General features: G+C 56.5%; 1 protein-coding gene across 3 annotated transcripts in view; it reads right to left on the bottom strand.

Moving 5' to 3' along the window:
* Positions 1–13,432, bottom strand: part of PDXK (pyridoxal kinase) — a 43,473-nt gene that overhangs the window by 6,425 nt on the left and 23,616 nt on the right. For all 3 annotated transcript variants that reach the window (XM_030806057.1, XM_030806059.1, XM_030806058.1), the window contains exons 4-10: positions 13,154–13,237; positions 10,410–10,456; positions 7,435–7,520; positions 5,975–6,020; positions 3,411–3,522; positions 2,225–2,361; positions 85–151 (exon numbers count right to left, since the gene is read on the bottom strand). In XM_030806057.1, the coding sequence (XP_030661917.1) occupies positions 85–151; positions 2,225–2,361; positions 3,411–3,522; positions 5,975–6,020; positions 7,435–7,520; positions 10,410–10,456; positions 13,154–13,237 (579 nt within the window). The remainder of the gene's footprint in view (positions 1–84; positions 152–2,224; positions 2,362–3,410; positions 3,523–5,974; positions 6,021–7,434; positions 7,521–10,409; positions 10,457–13,153; positions 13,238–13,432) is intronic.

Raw genomic sequence — 13,432 nt, 5'->3', positions numbered from 1 at the left:
CAAAACCAGCACGTGCCAGCTCTTCTCTCCCACCCACTTCGGGAGCCAGGGGCCCACGCAGCCCACGCAGCCCGGCTGCCGTACCTTTTGCACACTGGATGGTCCTCTGCAGAACGTGGTGCAAGGTAGACACGGTCTTCTCACAGGCCACCTGCAGGGAGGAGAGACTTGCTGTGCCCCTGGCCCACTCACAACACCCGACGTGCCCACTGCTGCCAGGAGGGGATTTCTAATGAACACAAGGGCCGTTCTGCTCTCCAAGCCACTGGGGAGCCGGCTCCGCCAATGCACGTGCTGAACCCTGGAGGACAGGCTGCGGACTGCCCACCGTGGAGAGCCCGGAGGGCTGAGCGGATGCCTGGTCCCAGCCACTGCTCTGGACAAGAGGTGGCTCACAGAAGGGACAGCCTCATGAGCTGCACAGAACTTGGCAGGCAGCAGGAGCTCGGTAAGAGCTCCCAGAATTAACTCCTTTTAACGAATCTACAAGGGGAAGGGCTCCTGCCGAAAGCCCAGCCAATCATCACTCAGTGATGCCTCAGAGTCAGCCAATCATCACTCAGTGACGCCTCAGAGTCAGCCAATCATCACCCAGTGACGCCTCAGTCAGCCAATCATCACTCAGTGATGCCTCAGAGTCAGCCAATCATCACTCAGTGATGCCTCAGAGTCAGCCAATCATCACTCAGTGACGCCTCAGAGTCAGCCAATCATCACCCAGTGATGCCTCAGAGTCAGCCAATCATCACCCAGTGATGCCTCAGAGTCAAAGGTGCTGGGGATGCGCAGGGAACTCACTCCCCGACTCCACAACTCCGGGCTGGCCAAACCCAGAATGTGACCTTGGGCGGCCTGGCAGTGAGGCCTCCTTGGGGCGCCAGCTGGCACGTTTCCACTGCCCTGCACCACCAATTAAACAAGGCAGGCCTACTTAATGGCCCTGTTTAATTGCCCTTGAGGGGCCAGAAGGGACGGAATGAGGGAGCTGTGCATTCCAGCTCAGGGTGTGCAGAGAGCTAGTCCCATGGGAGGCGAAGGGCCTCAGTCCACCTCTTCCATTTTACACACCAGGACATTCAGCTGAAACTGACTTGTGGGGAAGGAGGTGTACCCCGGGGGACACATGGCCCCTTGAGGGGCCCGGCAAAGACAGCACACAGAGAGCCACCTGCAGGTCCTGACCTCTGAACTCTTCCTTCCCCAGCGCACCCAACAGTGACAGAGGTGTCCTGACTTCCTCCTGTCACTCCCATGGCACCCCCGCCCTGTCCCACATTCCAAAGGGATGGCAGGCCCCTCCCTCCCACCTGAACCCACTGCGGAGGCCGTGGGGAGCACCCAGGGGAGTTTGGGGGGCTGAGCCCAGGGGCTGGGGACCACCTCAGAGCACAGCAGGGCTCTGGACGGTGTTGTAAGAAGACACACTCCAGGGGTCCGCGGACTCGGCTGACAAAACCACCTGCCGAGGCCACAAGCAACTTTGCTGCACGCAGCACAGGAGGTCGCGGATCTGAGCGCCAGAGTTGCAACAAAACTCCTCTGTCCCCGCTGAGCTGTGTGCTTAACCATGGGACACACAAGAAAGGCTCACGAGACCCCACATCCCAACCTGCCATGTCAGTCACCCAACAGACCCACTCCGCCCAGTGTCTAAGCAAAGCCACCGATCTCTACCAACTTGAAAAGCAGGCAGACATCCAGACAAAACGCCTGGAAAGACGGCTCTCCACACCTGCCTGGAACCCTGTCCTCAGCCTCCCGCCTACTGTCCCCGAAGGGCGGCTCCAGCCATTCAGTCCCTCAGGTCACTGCCGTAGTCACACTGTGGGAAATGCTGCAGGGTGCCACTCCTCCGCAGCAGCCCCCAAGTCACCAAGGACACAACAGCTCCATGCATCCCAGAGCCGTGCGCCAAAGCCAAGCGGGCGGCATCTGAATCCCAGTGGGACCCCCGTGGGTCTGTTCTGAAACATCTGTCACCCAAGCCCTCACAGACTCTGATCATCCCTAGGTCCCAAATAAGGGGAGATGGGAGGCGATGTGAGGGTGACAGGTGCAACTCCGGAGCCCGTGGCCTGGCCATTGCCCTCCCCCGCAACTGGGGCCAGCACTCAGGGCCATGCTCTGTCAGCTCAGCAGGGACCCCCCACCAGGACTCTCATACCCTGCTCCCCATGAGGTGCTGTGGGAGTGGGCGAGGAGGGGAGCAGTGCGTGTGGCTGACCTTGAGGTTATTGGGGTGCTTGTGTGTCCACGCCAGGAGCATGGCAGCAAACAGGTCCCCAGTGCCCACAAAGACGGCGTCCACCTTGCGAATGTCCATCCGGATGCGTTCCATCACCGTGGAGCCAGTGGGATTCCCTAGGGGGGAGAAGATGGGCAAGGTCACTGAGATCTGCTGCTCCTCTGCCAGGGACAGCCTCCCCGTTCCTGGTCCCCCGGGGCACAGCGGCAGGGAGAGTCACAGGGGCAGAGCACAAGGTGGCCTCGCTCAGGATGTGGGGGCTCACGGCATGCATGGGGTCCCCATCACCGCAGCAAGGGAAAGGGAAAGACTGCACCCTCCAAGGGCCACACGGTCAGGCCGCCTCGGGGGTCGCTGTGCAACTCCCGAGAGTAACAACGGCATGAAGAACTAGGATATGCCTGGACATATCCAAGTGTGTGTGTGCATGTGTGTGTGTGCGTGTGTATGCATGTGCCCACGTGTATGCATGTGTGTCCGCATGTCTGTATGTGTGAGTCCATGTGTATGCATGTGTCCATGTGTATGCATGTGTCCGCGTATGTGTGCATGTGCCCATGTGCCTGTGCCCACATGTGCGTGTGCCCGTGTGCATGTATGCCTCTGTGTGTGCCCGTGTGTATGTGTGCATGTATGCCTATGTGTGCCCATGTGTATGTGCATTTGTGCCTGAGTGTATGTGCATTTGTACCTATGTGTGTGCCCGCAAGTCTCCCATGTCCAAACACAGAGCAGCAAGGAGGTCACAACTGTTCTTTTGGGGCCATGGGTATGAACTCGCGGCCATTAGCTTAGTACACGACCCGAGCCTTCTGTGTCATTTTCACACTGTTCAGAGAAAATCAACCAGGTGGTGTCTGTGTAAACAATCAGCACAGCCGGGTGGACGCGTCCTCCCAGTGAACTCAGGGACCCGGCCTGGCTCTGAGTGAGGCCTATGATGCTGGGTCCGTGGAAGCCGGTTCCAGCCAGGCCATTCATCGTGACCTCTGAGGTCTTGGGAAGCCCACCTGATCCCTGAGAGTCTGTAAAATGGGGATGTCCTCCCAGTGCTGGATAAGGCTTAAATTTCATGCTATTGAACCCAGAACATTCTTGCAGCCCCAAAGAACACCTTCCTCTGGGAAGAGCAGAGGCGGCGGCGGTGCATGATGGGGGCACTTACTCCTCCTCTGGCTCCCCAGCACGATCAGGTAGTCGCTGCCCCGCGGGGAGGGCAGGTCGGAGCTCGTGATGACCACGGTGTCGGGGCCCATAGAGTGCAGCATGTCCATCACCTGGCAGCGGCACGGGGAGCGTCAGCCACGGCTGGTCACATGTCAGCCACGGCCGGTCACACCCCACTCCCCCCTCCATCACCTGGCAGCGGCACGGGGAGCGTCAGCCACGGCTGGTCACATGTCAGCCACGGCCGGTCACACCCTACTCCCCCCTCCATCACCTGGCAGTGGCACAGGGAGCGTCAGCCACGGCCGGTCACATCCCACTCCCCCAGAGCCCGTTTCCAATGGCAGCACTCCCAGAGGGGAGACAGCCACCTGGTCAGCCACTATCCCCCCCAAACTGTCAGCCCAAACCACGTGGCTCCCCACAGGTGACTGGCAAGGGCCTCCTCGGGGGCTGGGCAGGTAAGTGGACAGACGCGTGCCTGTCCTGCAGCAGGGAGGAGCTGGCCCCTCTGTACGTTGGCTTTTCTGTAACTCTCGTAGAAACTGTCTCCACTGCACGGCTGCCTCAGAGCAGGCAGCACGCGTGCACACACACATACACACACACACACACACACACACTTGCTGCATCACCACCCAGCACGTGTCCATAGCAGAATCTGGACCCTGCTCCAGGGTCAGCTGACTCTGCAGTCCCAGGGCCCAATACCAGGTCAGCGAAAGGCCTCCGAGTGGGAGGAGTGGCCGCTGCGGTGGCCCATTCCCAGAACCAGGCTCCTGGGCTGTGAAGACAAAACTCAGGGCAGCGCCAGGCTGCTTGGGAACGTAGCCCAAAGCACGTGGACTCCTGCTGCAGTCTGACGGTGTCTGCTCTAAAATGCATGTTGAAACATGGCACCCATGGCCGGGCACGGTGGCTCACGCCTGTAATCCCAGCACTTTGGGAGGCCGAGGCGGGCAGATCACGAGGTCAGGAGATCAAGACCATCCTGGCCAACGTGGTGAAACCCCGTCTCTACTAAACATACAAAAAATTAGCCGGGCGTGGTGGCAGGCGCCTGTAGTCCCAGCTACTCGGGAGGCTGAGGCAGGAGAATGGCGTGAACCCGGGAGGCGGAGCCTGCAGTGAGCCGAGATCGCGCCACTGCACTCCAGCCTGGGCGACAGAGCGAAACTCCGTCTCAAAAAAAAAAAAAGAAACATGGCACCCATGTGGCAATATTCAGAGGGGGTCCTCTGGGGCATGATTAAGTCACGAGGGCTCCCCTTTCACTGTGCCTGATGAGAGGGCTGGAGGGAGCAGCATGGGCCCCTCGAGCCCCCGCTGTCCAAACATGAGGACGCAGCAACAAGGTGCAGTCCGGGTAGCAAAGCAGCCCCCGCCAGACCCTGAGCCTGCTGGTGCCTTGACCTTGGACTTCCCAGCCTCCAGAACTGTGGGGAACAAAGTTCTGTTCTTTTTTTTTTTTTTTTTTTTTTTGAGATGGAGTCTCACTCACTCTGTCGCCCAGGCTGGAATGCAGTGGTGCAATCTCAGCTCACTGCAACCTCCGCCTCCTGGCTTCAAGCGATTCTCCTGCCTCAGCCTCCCAACTAGCCGGGATTATAGGCGTGCACCACCATGCCCGGCTAATTTTTGTATTTTTAGTAGAGATGGGGTTTTACCATGTTGGCCAGGCTGGTCTTGAACTCCTGACCTCAAGTGATCTGCCTGCCTCAGTCTCCCAAAGTGCTGGGATTACAGGCGTGAGCCACTGTGTCCGGCCAAAAGTTCTGTTTTTTATAAATCATCCAGTCTCAGGCATTTTGTCACAGCAGCCCCAACAGACTAAGAAGACTCAACCAAAGCTCAATGCTAGCAAGACGTCTACCCACGGTCTCCAAGTCCCAGAGAAAAAGGACTTTGAAGACACTGCACCTTGGGCGGCTGCATCTGCTCCTATGTCCAGCCTCCAGACTGCCCTTCCCAACAGCCGGCCTTGCAAATTCCAAACATGCCCAGCCTGCCCTTCCCAACAGCCGGCCTTGCAAATTCCAAACATGCCCAGGAGCCCCCACACAGCTCAAGCCACCACCTTACAATATCCCTTCACACACATGCGCACATATGCGCACACGCACACATACCCACATACACACATGCACACACACGCACATGGACACACGCACACATGTACACACACACGCACGCACATGCACAAACACGTGCACACATGCGCAGACACATGCCCACACACGCACACACATGCCCACACACACCCATTTACACACACGCACAAACATGTGCACACATGGACGTGCACACACGCACACAAATGCACACACAATACGCGCGCACACACACGCACACATGCACGCAAACGCACACATGCACAAACACGTGCACACATGCACACACACACACACATATCCTGCTGATCTCTGGAGGCCCCTGACTAGTACAGACTGTTCAGTCACTGCTGGGGAGAAATGACGCAGTGGTGCCACTCAGCCAGCCTGTCTCCTGTCCCCACCGTGAGCGGCACATCTGCCCCACACAGGCCCCAGAGGGCCTCCTTACCCCCAAGGCGTCCTCCTGGCTGTGGATCTTCCGGCCACTCAGTAACCTGGAAGACAGGCGGGGACAGGCAGGCGGGGACAGGTGAGCCCCTCCTCTCCGGGTTGTGTGCTGACATTCCCCAAACCGCAGCGGCTCTGGAAACCCCCATCCCTACAGGCAGCTAACTCTTCGTCCACTGGCCACCATGGGCCGGGGCCCCTGCAACATGTGGGGTTTGGTTCTAAAGGGGACCCTCACATTACAGGAGTCACGTAAGGCCCAATCATGGCTGCTGTTTATACGTAACCGTGGTGATGGACAGCAGCCATGGCCCCCACTTAAGGCCTACGCCACAGGGAAGGGTCTCAGCATGGGTGACTGACATCCATACAAAGTCAAAGAGCCGCTAACGATTAATGCATGCATGGGCCACCCATGGCTCAGGGGCCTCGAGTGAGATGCCACCCCCGAGTTTGGACAGGCCCAGGTCAGGGATTCCGGGCCTCCAAGAGTCCAGGCACCCCCACCCCTGCGTGAATGGGGGGCTCAGGACCTGGCTCGGGGCCAGGTAGAGCTAAGCTGTGACAGGCACCAGACCCCTCCGCGGGCAGCTCCACTCTTCATGGCATTGGGGCGCTGGCGGCTTCCCCCTGGTGTCTGATTCTTCAGCTGGGCGGGGCCATGCACCCAAAGAAAGACCTTTTCAAACTCGGTATCAGACAGGCAGGCCCAACACACTCCTCTTCCCCTCACAGGGCGGCAGGTGATCTGGCCGCCTGTGCTGCCCCCACCCTCCCTCTGCTGTGGTGACCCCGACAAGCCCACAGCTCCCCAGGTCGCCCTTCCCCTTCCTCTCCAGGGGCCCTGCCACTCAGGAAGGCACAGGGGCAGCAGAACCATCCCCATCACCCATGGCTGCCACCACCAAAGAGAAAGCGTGAGCCTGGGACTCAGGTGGGCAGGGGCTTCTCCAACCCAGGCGCCCCCACCACATCCTGCTCCAGTATCAAGGGGCACTCGCCCCACGGCAGGACCTTCCTGAGAACCACTTCGTAAGCTAAACAGGCAGCCCGAGGGCAGAGGGGAGACCCTTCTGGCACGTTCTCTGCAGCTCTCACTGGGGAAAGACTGGTAGCATTTGCCATTTAAAATGACTTACTCTGCTCGGCACGGTGACTCACGCCTGTAATCCCAGCACTTTGGAAGATTGAGATGGGTGGATCATCTGAGGTCAGGAGTTCAAGACCAGCCTGGCCAACATGGTGAAACCCCATCTCTACTAAAAATACAAAAATTAGCCGGGCGTGGTGGCTCACGCCTGTAATCCCAGCTACTCAGGAGGCTGAGGCAGAAGAATTGCTTGAATCCCAGAGACAGAGGTTGCAGTGAGCTGTGATTGTGCCCCTGCACTCCAGCCTGGGCGACAAGAGCGAGACCCATCTTGAAAAATAAATAAAGTAAAATAAAATAAAATGACTTACTCGGCCTCAAACTGGTTGGGCGTGATGATGTCCGCAACCGGCACCACTTTTTCTTTGTAGACGGGAAGGAGGTCCTCCGGGACGTACTGGCGAACAAAGGAGGCAGGAGGAGAGGCCGAGTCACTGGAAGGGAAGCACGCCAGGGGGCGCGGAGGGAAGCCCACCACGGAGTGCTCCCCAAAAAGCTCCCTGAAGTCCAGGCTTAGGGGCCAGGCCCCCCGACTGTGGAGACAAGTTGTTCCCACCACGGGGGCAGCGTGTGGCCGAGGCACACTAGAGCGGGGAACCCTAAGTGCTCCGAGGGGCCGAGGGAGGACTCAGGGCGCACAGTGGGTCCCCGCAGAGTGTCTGAGAGGAGAAGGAGGTGAAGGAGAGAGGGAGGGAGGGAGGAGGGAGACGAGGAAAGAGAAACCCCACGGGTGGATGGAGCGGCCCTGGTCATCTGGGGAGGGCTGGGGGGTGCTGGCCATGCCCATCTGCGACTGGGAGCCCAACCCGCCAGCTCTTCCTGGCTGAGTCAACGCACCCTTCGTCTACTTGTTTTTGTCTAAGTTGCCTGACAAACAATTCAACACGTTTTTTTCTTTTGTTTTGTTTCGTTTTTTTGAGACAGTTTCGCTCCTGTTGCCCAGGTTGGAGTGCAATGGCGTGGTCTTGGCTCACTGCAACCTCCACCTCCTGGGTTCAAGTGATTCTCCTGCCTCAGCTTCCCGAGTAGCTAGGATTACAGGCGCCCACCACCACGCCCGGCTAATTTTTTTGTATTTTTTTTAGTAGAGATGGGGTTTCGCCATGTTGGCCAGCCTGGTCTCAAACTCCTGACCTCAGGTGATCCACCCGCCTCAGCCTCCCAAAGTGCTGGGATTACAGGCATGAGCCACTGTGCCAGGCAACACGTGATTTTCCTTAGCGATCAAATTTAAGCCAGAGGCAGTGCGAAGCTCTGGAAGAATTTTGTGGGCTTTATGGAACATTTCACCAGCCCCTGCTGGCTGAGTGGCCTGAGTTTCCAATCCCTTCACTTCACTTTGCTCCCGGAAACCTCCCTTGGAGATCAAAGGCCCCACAGGAGGCACGTCTGCACCTGGTGCTCAGAGCACACAAGGTGGTCACACGCCGGCCGCTGCTCCAGACATGGCTTAGGAGGCACTAAGGATGGGTGGGTGGCACCTGGATGTCCCCGATCCCTGGACCAGGAAATCGAAGGAAAGCTCTTTAGAGCCCCATTTTGGGTAGGGAGGGCCAACACACCCCTTTAACCTCACGGAAAGGGGAGATACCGGATGACGGCTCATCTGAGACAGGAGCTCGTGTTTAGGCCACTCTTGTTCAGGAAAACAAATGTGATCAAAATCAAGGGGCCAGATCCCGTAGCCGCACTGAACTGGACAGTGGCCCCAACTCTTCATGATCCAAACGCGAGTGTCTGCTGAGGGTCAGCAGAGCCCACGCCAGGGACTACCATGAAGGGAAGGCAGAGAGCTGCAAGCTGGGGTCCTGCAGGATGGGCACAGGACAGGGAACCTTCCAGAGAACAAGCATGGGAGAAAGTGGACAGACAGACGCTGAGCACACCAGCCCGCCCTACCCAGTTAGATGCCCAACAACAGATATCCTGACTTCAACCACTGACCCAGCGGGGCAGGGAGGGCACAGGCCCAGGCGTGCCCTGTGCCAGTGGAGAAGCCCGCTGTGCTCAGTGAATATACAGCAAGCAAACAGACACACTAGACACAACGACAAAGAAGGCAGATACTGAAATCGCCTTGGCGCTGAATGGCTGAGTTAAAAACCCACAGGCAGGATCCCCTTTGGGTTCCTTCCGCCTCTAAATTCTAGGCTTCTGGACTGGTCATGGTGGATTTGTTCTCCATCCACTTGATCCGATGTCCAGGTCTGTGGGCTGCAGCTGCTGCTGTTACTATACAGCTCGTGGGCTGAGTGGTTTCTAGATTTCTTTTGTTTTTTGAGATGGGGTCTTGTTCTGTGGAGTGACTGTAGTGGTGCGATCTCAGCTCACTGCAGCCTCCACCTCCTGGGCTCAAGTGATCCTCCCACCTCAGCCTCCCAAGTAGCTGGGACTATAGGTAGGTGCCACCACACCCAGCTCATTGTCTCGTATTTTGATTAGAGATGGCGGGGTTTTGCCATGTTGCCCAGGCTGGTCTTGAACTCCTGGGCTCAAGCCAGCCACCCGCTCTGGCATCCCAAAGTGCTGGGATTACAGGCGTGAGCGACTGCACCCAGCCTGGTTTCTACATTTTTAAATGGTTAGGGGAAAAAAGTAAAAAAAAAAGAATGACATTTTGTGACACATGAAAATTATAGAAAATTCAAATTTCAGTGTCCACAAATGAAATTTTATTAGAAAATAGTCATCCATGGCTGGGCACGGTGGCTCATGCCTGTAATCCTAGCACTTTGGGAGGCCAAGGCAGGCGGATCACTTGAGGCCAGGAGTTCGAGACCAGCCTGGACAACATGGTGAAATCGTATCTAGTAAAACTATACAAATTAGCTGGGTGTGGTGTTGCACACCTGTAATTCCAGCTACTTGGGAGACTGAGGCATGAGAATTGTCTGAGCCCGGGAGGCAGAAGTTGCAGTGAGCTGAGATCGTGACACTGCACTCCAGCCTGGGTGACTGAGTGAGACTCTGTCTCAATAAGAAAAGAAAGAAAAGAAAAGAAGTCATCATGTTTGTACACCTCTTATCTGTGGCTGCTTCTGTGCTCTAATGCAAACAGCTGTGGCAGGGCTGTGCGGCCGGCAAAGGCGTCAATATTTATCTACTGTCAGTCACTTTACAGAGAACATGTCGGTCCCCTTTCTCCTTCCTAACAAGGTTTGTCTTTTTACCCCTGGACAGAGGAGTCCCACCAAGTTAGACACTTAGAGATGTGGGCCTGTCTTCTGGCTGGACAGGAATAGCTCCACTCACCACACTTTTAAATCACACACGTGGAATTACTCACCATCGAGCCTTCGCCGTCCCACTTGTCACCCAAGACTGGATCACACACTGCAGAGACACAAGGGCATCTTATCAGCAAAGGCTACAGCTGACGAGTAAGAAACCCTCAACATTTCTTTCTTCTTCTTTTTTTTTTTTTTTTTTTTTGAGACGGAGTCTCACTCTCTCACCCAGGCTGGAGTGCAGTGGCGCGATCTCGGCTCACTGCAAGCTCCGCCTCTCGGGTTCACGCCATTCTCCTGCCTCAGCCTCTCCAAGTAGCTGGGACTACAGGCACCCGCCACCACGCCCGGCTAATTTTTTGTATTTTGAGTAGAGACGGGGTTTCACCGTGGTCTCCATCTCCTGACCTCGTGATCCGCCCGCCTCGGCCTCCCAAAGTGCTGGGATTACAAGCATGAGCCATCGAGCCCGGCCTTCTTTCTTCTTTTCTTTAGACAGGGTCTTGCTCTGTTGTCCAGGCTGGAGTGCAGTGGTGCAATCATGGTTCACTGCAACCTTGATCTTCCAGGCTCAGACGATCCTCCTGCCTCACCCTCCCAAGTGGCTGAGACCACAGGCATGCAGCAGCACACCCAGCTAACTTTTAAATGATTTGTACGATGGGTTCTCACCATGTTGCCGAGGCTGGTTTTGAACTCCTAGGCTTAAGCGATCCTCTCACCTCGGCCTCCCAAAGTGCTCGGATCACAGGTGTGAGCAACCACATTTGGCTTTTTTCTTTTTTTTTAAGCTGCCAAGTTGAAGTAGGTATCTTCCCTTTTTTAATTTAATTTTTTAATACAGTAAAAAATATATACCATAATCTTTGCCAGTTTAAGCATGTTTAGGCGTATAATTCAGGAGCATTAAGGACATTCTCGCTGTTGTATAACCACGACCACCATCCACCTCCAAAATGTTTCATCTTTCCAAACCGAAACTCTGTCCTCATTATACACTCACTCCCCATTCCCCCTGCCCTAGGCCCTGGTAACGTCTAGTCTGCTTGCTTTTTATTTATTTATTTATTTTTATTTTTATTTTTTGAGATGGAGTCTCGCCCTGTCACCCAAGCTGGAGTGCAGTGGCGCAATCTTGGCTCACTGCAACCCCCGCCTCCCGGGTTCAAGTGATTCTCTTGCCTCAGCCTCCAAAGTAGCTGAGATTACAGGTGCGCGCCACCAGGCCTGGCTAATTTTTGTATTTTTATTAGAGATGGGGTTTCACCATGTTGGCCAGGCTGATCTCGAACTCCTGACTTCAGGTGATCCGCCCACCTCAGCCTCCCCAAGTGCTGGGATTCCAGGCGTAAGCCACCACACCGAGCCTTCATCTGCTTTCTACCGCAATGAACTGGCCTTTCCTAGCCGCGCAGGGCCTTTGTCTGCTTTCTATCGCGATGAACTGGCCTTTCCTAGCCCTGCCGGGCCTTCGTCTGCTTTCTACAGTGATGAACTGGCCTTTCCTAGCCCCGCCGGGCCTTCGTCTGCTTTCTACAGTGATGAACTGGCCTTTCCTAGCTATTTCAGATAGCGGAATTGTATAACAGTCGCCCTTTTTGGTGTCTGGCTACTTTCACTAAGCATCATGTCCTCAAGCGCCATCCACATTGCAGAGTGTGTCAGAATTTCCTTCCTTTTCCGGACTGAGTAATACTCCATTGCATGCATGGACACTTTGTCTGTCTATCACCCATCAATGGACACAGCCTGTTTCCACCTTTGGTCACTGGGAAAAATGCTGCTACAGACGTGGGAATACACACATCCGCTTGAGTCTCTGTTTTCAGCTCTTTCGGATACATGCGCAGGGCGGAACTGCTGGGTCACATGATGTCCGTGTTCCGCTTGTTGGGGAACTACCAACGTGTTTTCCACAGTGGCCGCACCCTTTTATACTCCCAGCAGCTGTGCATGAGGGTTTCTGCATCCTCGCCCATACTGGCTATTTTCTGTGTCTTTGATGACAGTCATCCTAATTGCTGTGAGGTGCTATTCATCACTGTTTGCCACCCAAGCAGGTGCAGCAGCTCCCTTCCTCTTCCTGGCCTCAAGCACACACAATCCGGGCCTCACGCATCTGTACCGACAAGCACTCTCCTTTTGGGCAACAGTACACAGTGTGGCAAACCATGTGCTGGGCCAGGCCTGCCCTCCCGACACCCGGGAGACCTGTGCCCCAGAGAGAGCCTGTCTGCAAGGTTTGGTGACGCTGCCCCTTCTCCCAGGCGGCAAGATGGATCCAGCACTGCCTGGCCTCTAAGGAAAGACCGATCTAGGCAGATGCCCCAAAGATTTGGCCACTCCCTAGCAGGCCCAGTCTAGGTGTGACCCTCCCTCCCACTACTCCCTAGCCTGGCCCTGCCTGGGTGCGACCCCTCCCTTCTCCAACTCCCTAGCCTGGTCCTGCCTGGGTGTGGCCCTTTGCCCCTTCCACCTGTAGGGTCAGTGTAGTCACACAACAGTGCTGCCTGGGCCCCAGGCCTTCACAGAGCAGCCCTGCTATATGAGCACACTGACGCCCCTTCCTGTCTCACACCAGCCACACAAGACACCAGGGTCACCTGTAAACGCTTCTAGCCCGGCGGACTTCAGCAGGCCCACATCTTCAGAGGCCCAGCAGACACAACTCACTGGCCCGGAGAGGCGGGGCACGGAGGGGTGCAGAGGAGGAAGGAGGCTAAGACGTCCCTTCCCGGGCTCCCAGGCCAGCCCCACCCATGTGGGGCCACACAGCCAGACCCCAGTGTGGGCCCCTGCCTACCGTACACCAGCCTGGGGTTCTGCTGCTTCAGCTCCTGCACGATGTCCACCACCATGGCCAGGAACGACTTGTCCCTCGTATAACCTTTAGGGGGAGAATCCAGGTTACCCTCAGAAAACAGGAGACTCACCACAATCAACTGTGGCACAAAGAAAGGGAAGCACCAGCAGACCCTGCAGAGGGGTGGCTGGGGAGGGAGGTGAGTGTGGGCGAGGTGTCCCCAGAGTGCTCAGGGGCTGGGGGGAGGGGGGTGGGTGCAGGCGAGGTGTCCCCACAGTG

Source organism: Nomascus leucogenys, chromosome 25 (genome assembly GCF_006542625.1).
Source record: "Nomascus leucogenys isolate Asia chromosome 25, Asia_NLE_v1, whole genome shotgun sequence".
NCBI lineage: Eukaryota > Metazoa > Chordata > Mammalia > Primates > Hylobatidae > Nomascus > Nomascus leucogenys.
Note: the sequence above shows the minus strand (reverse complement) of the source record. Positions and strands in the feature narration are given on the sequence as shown.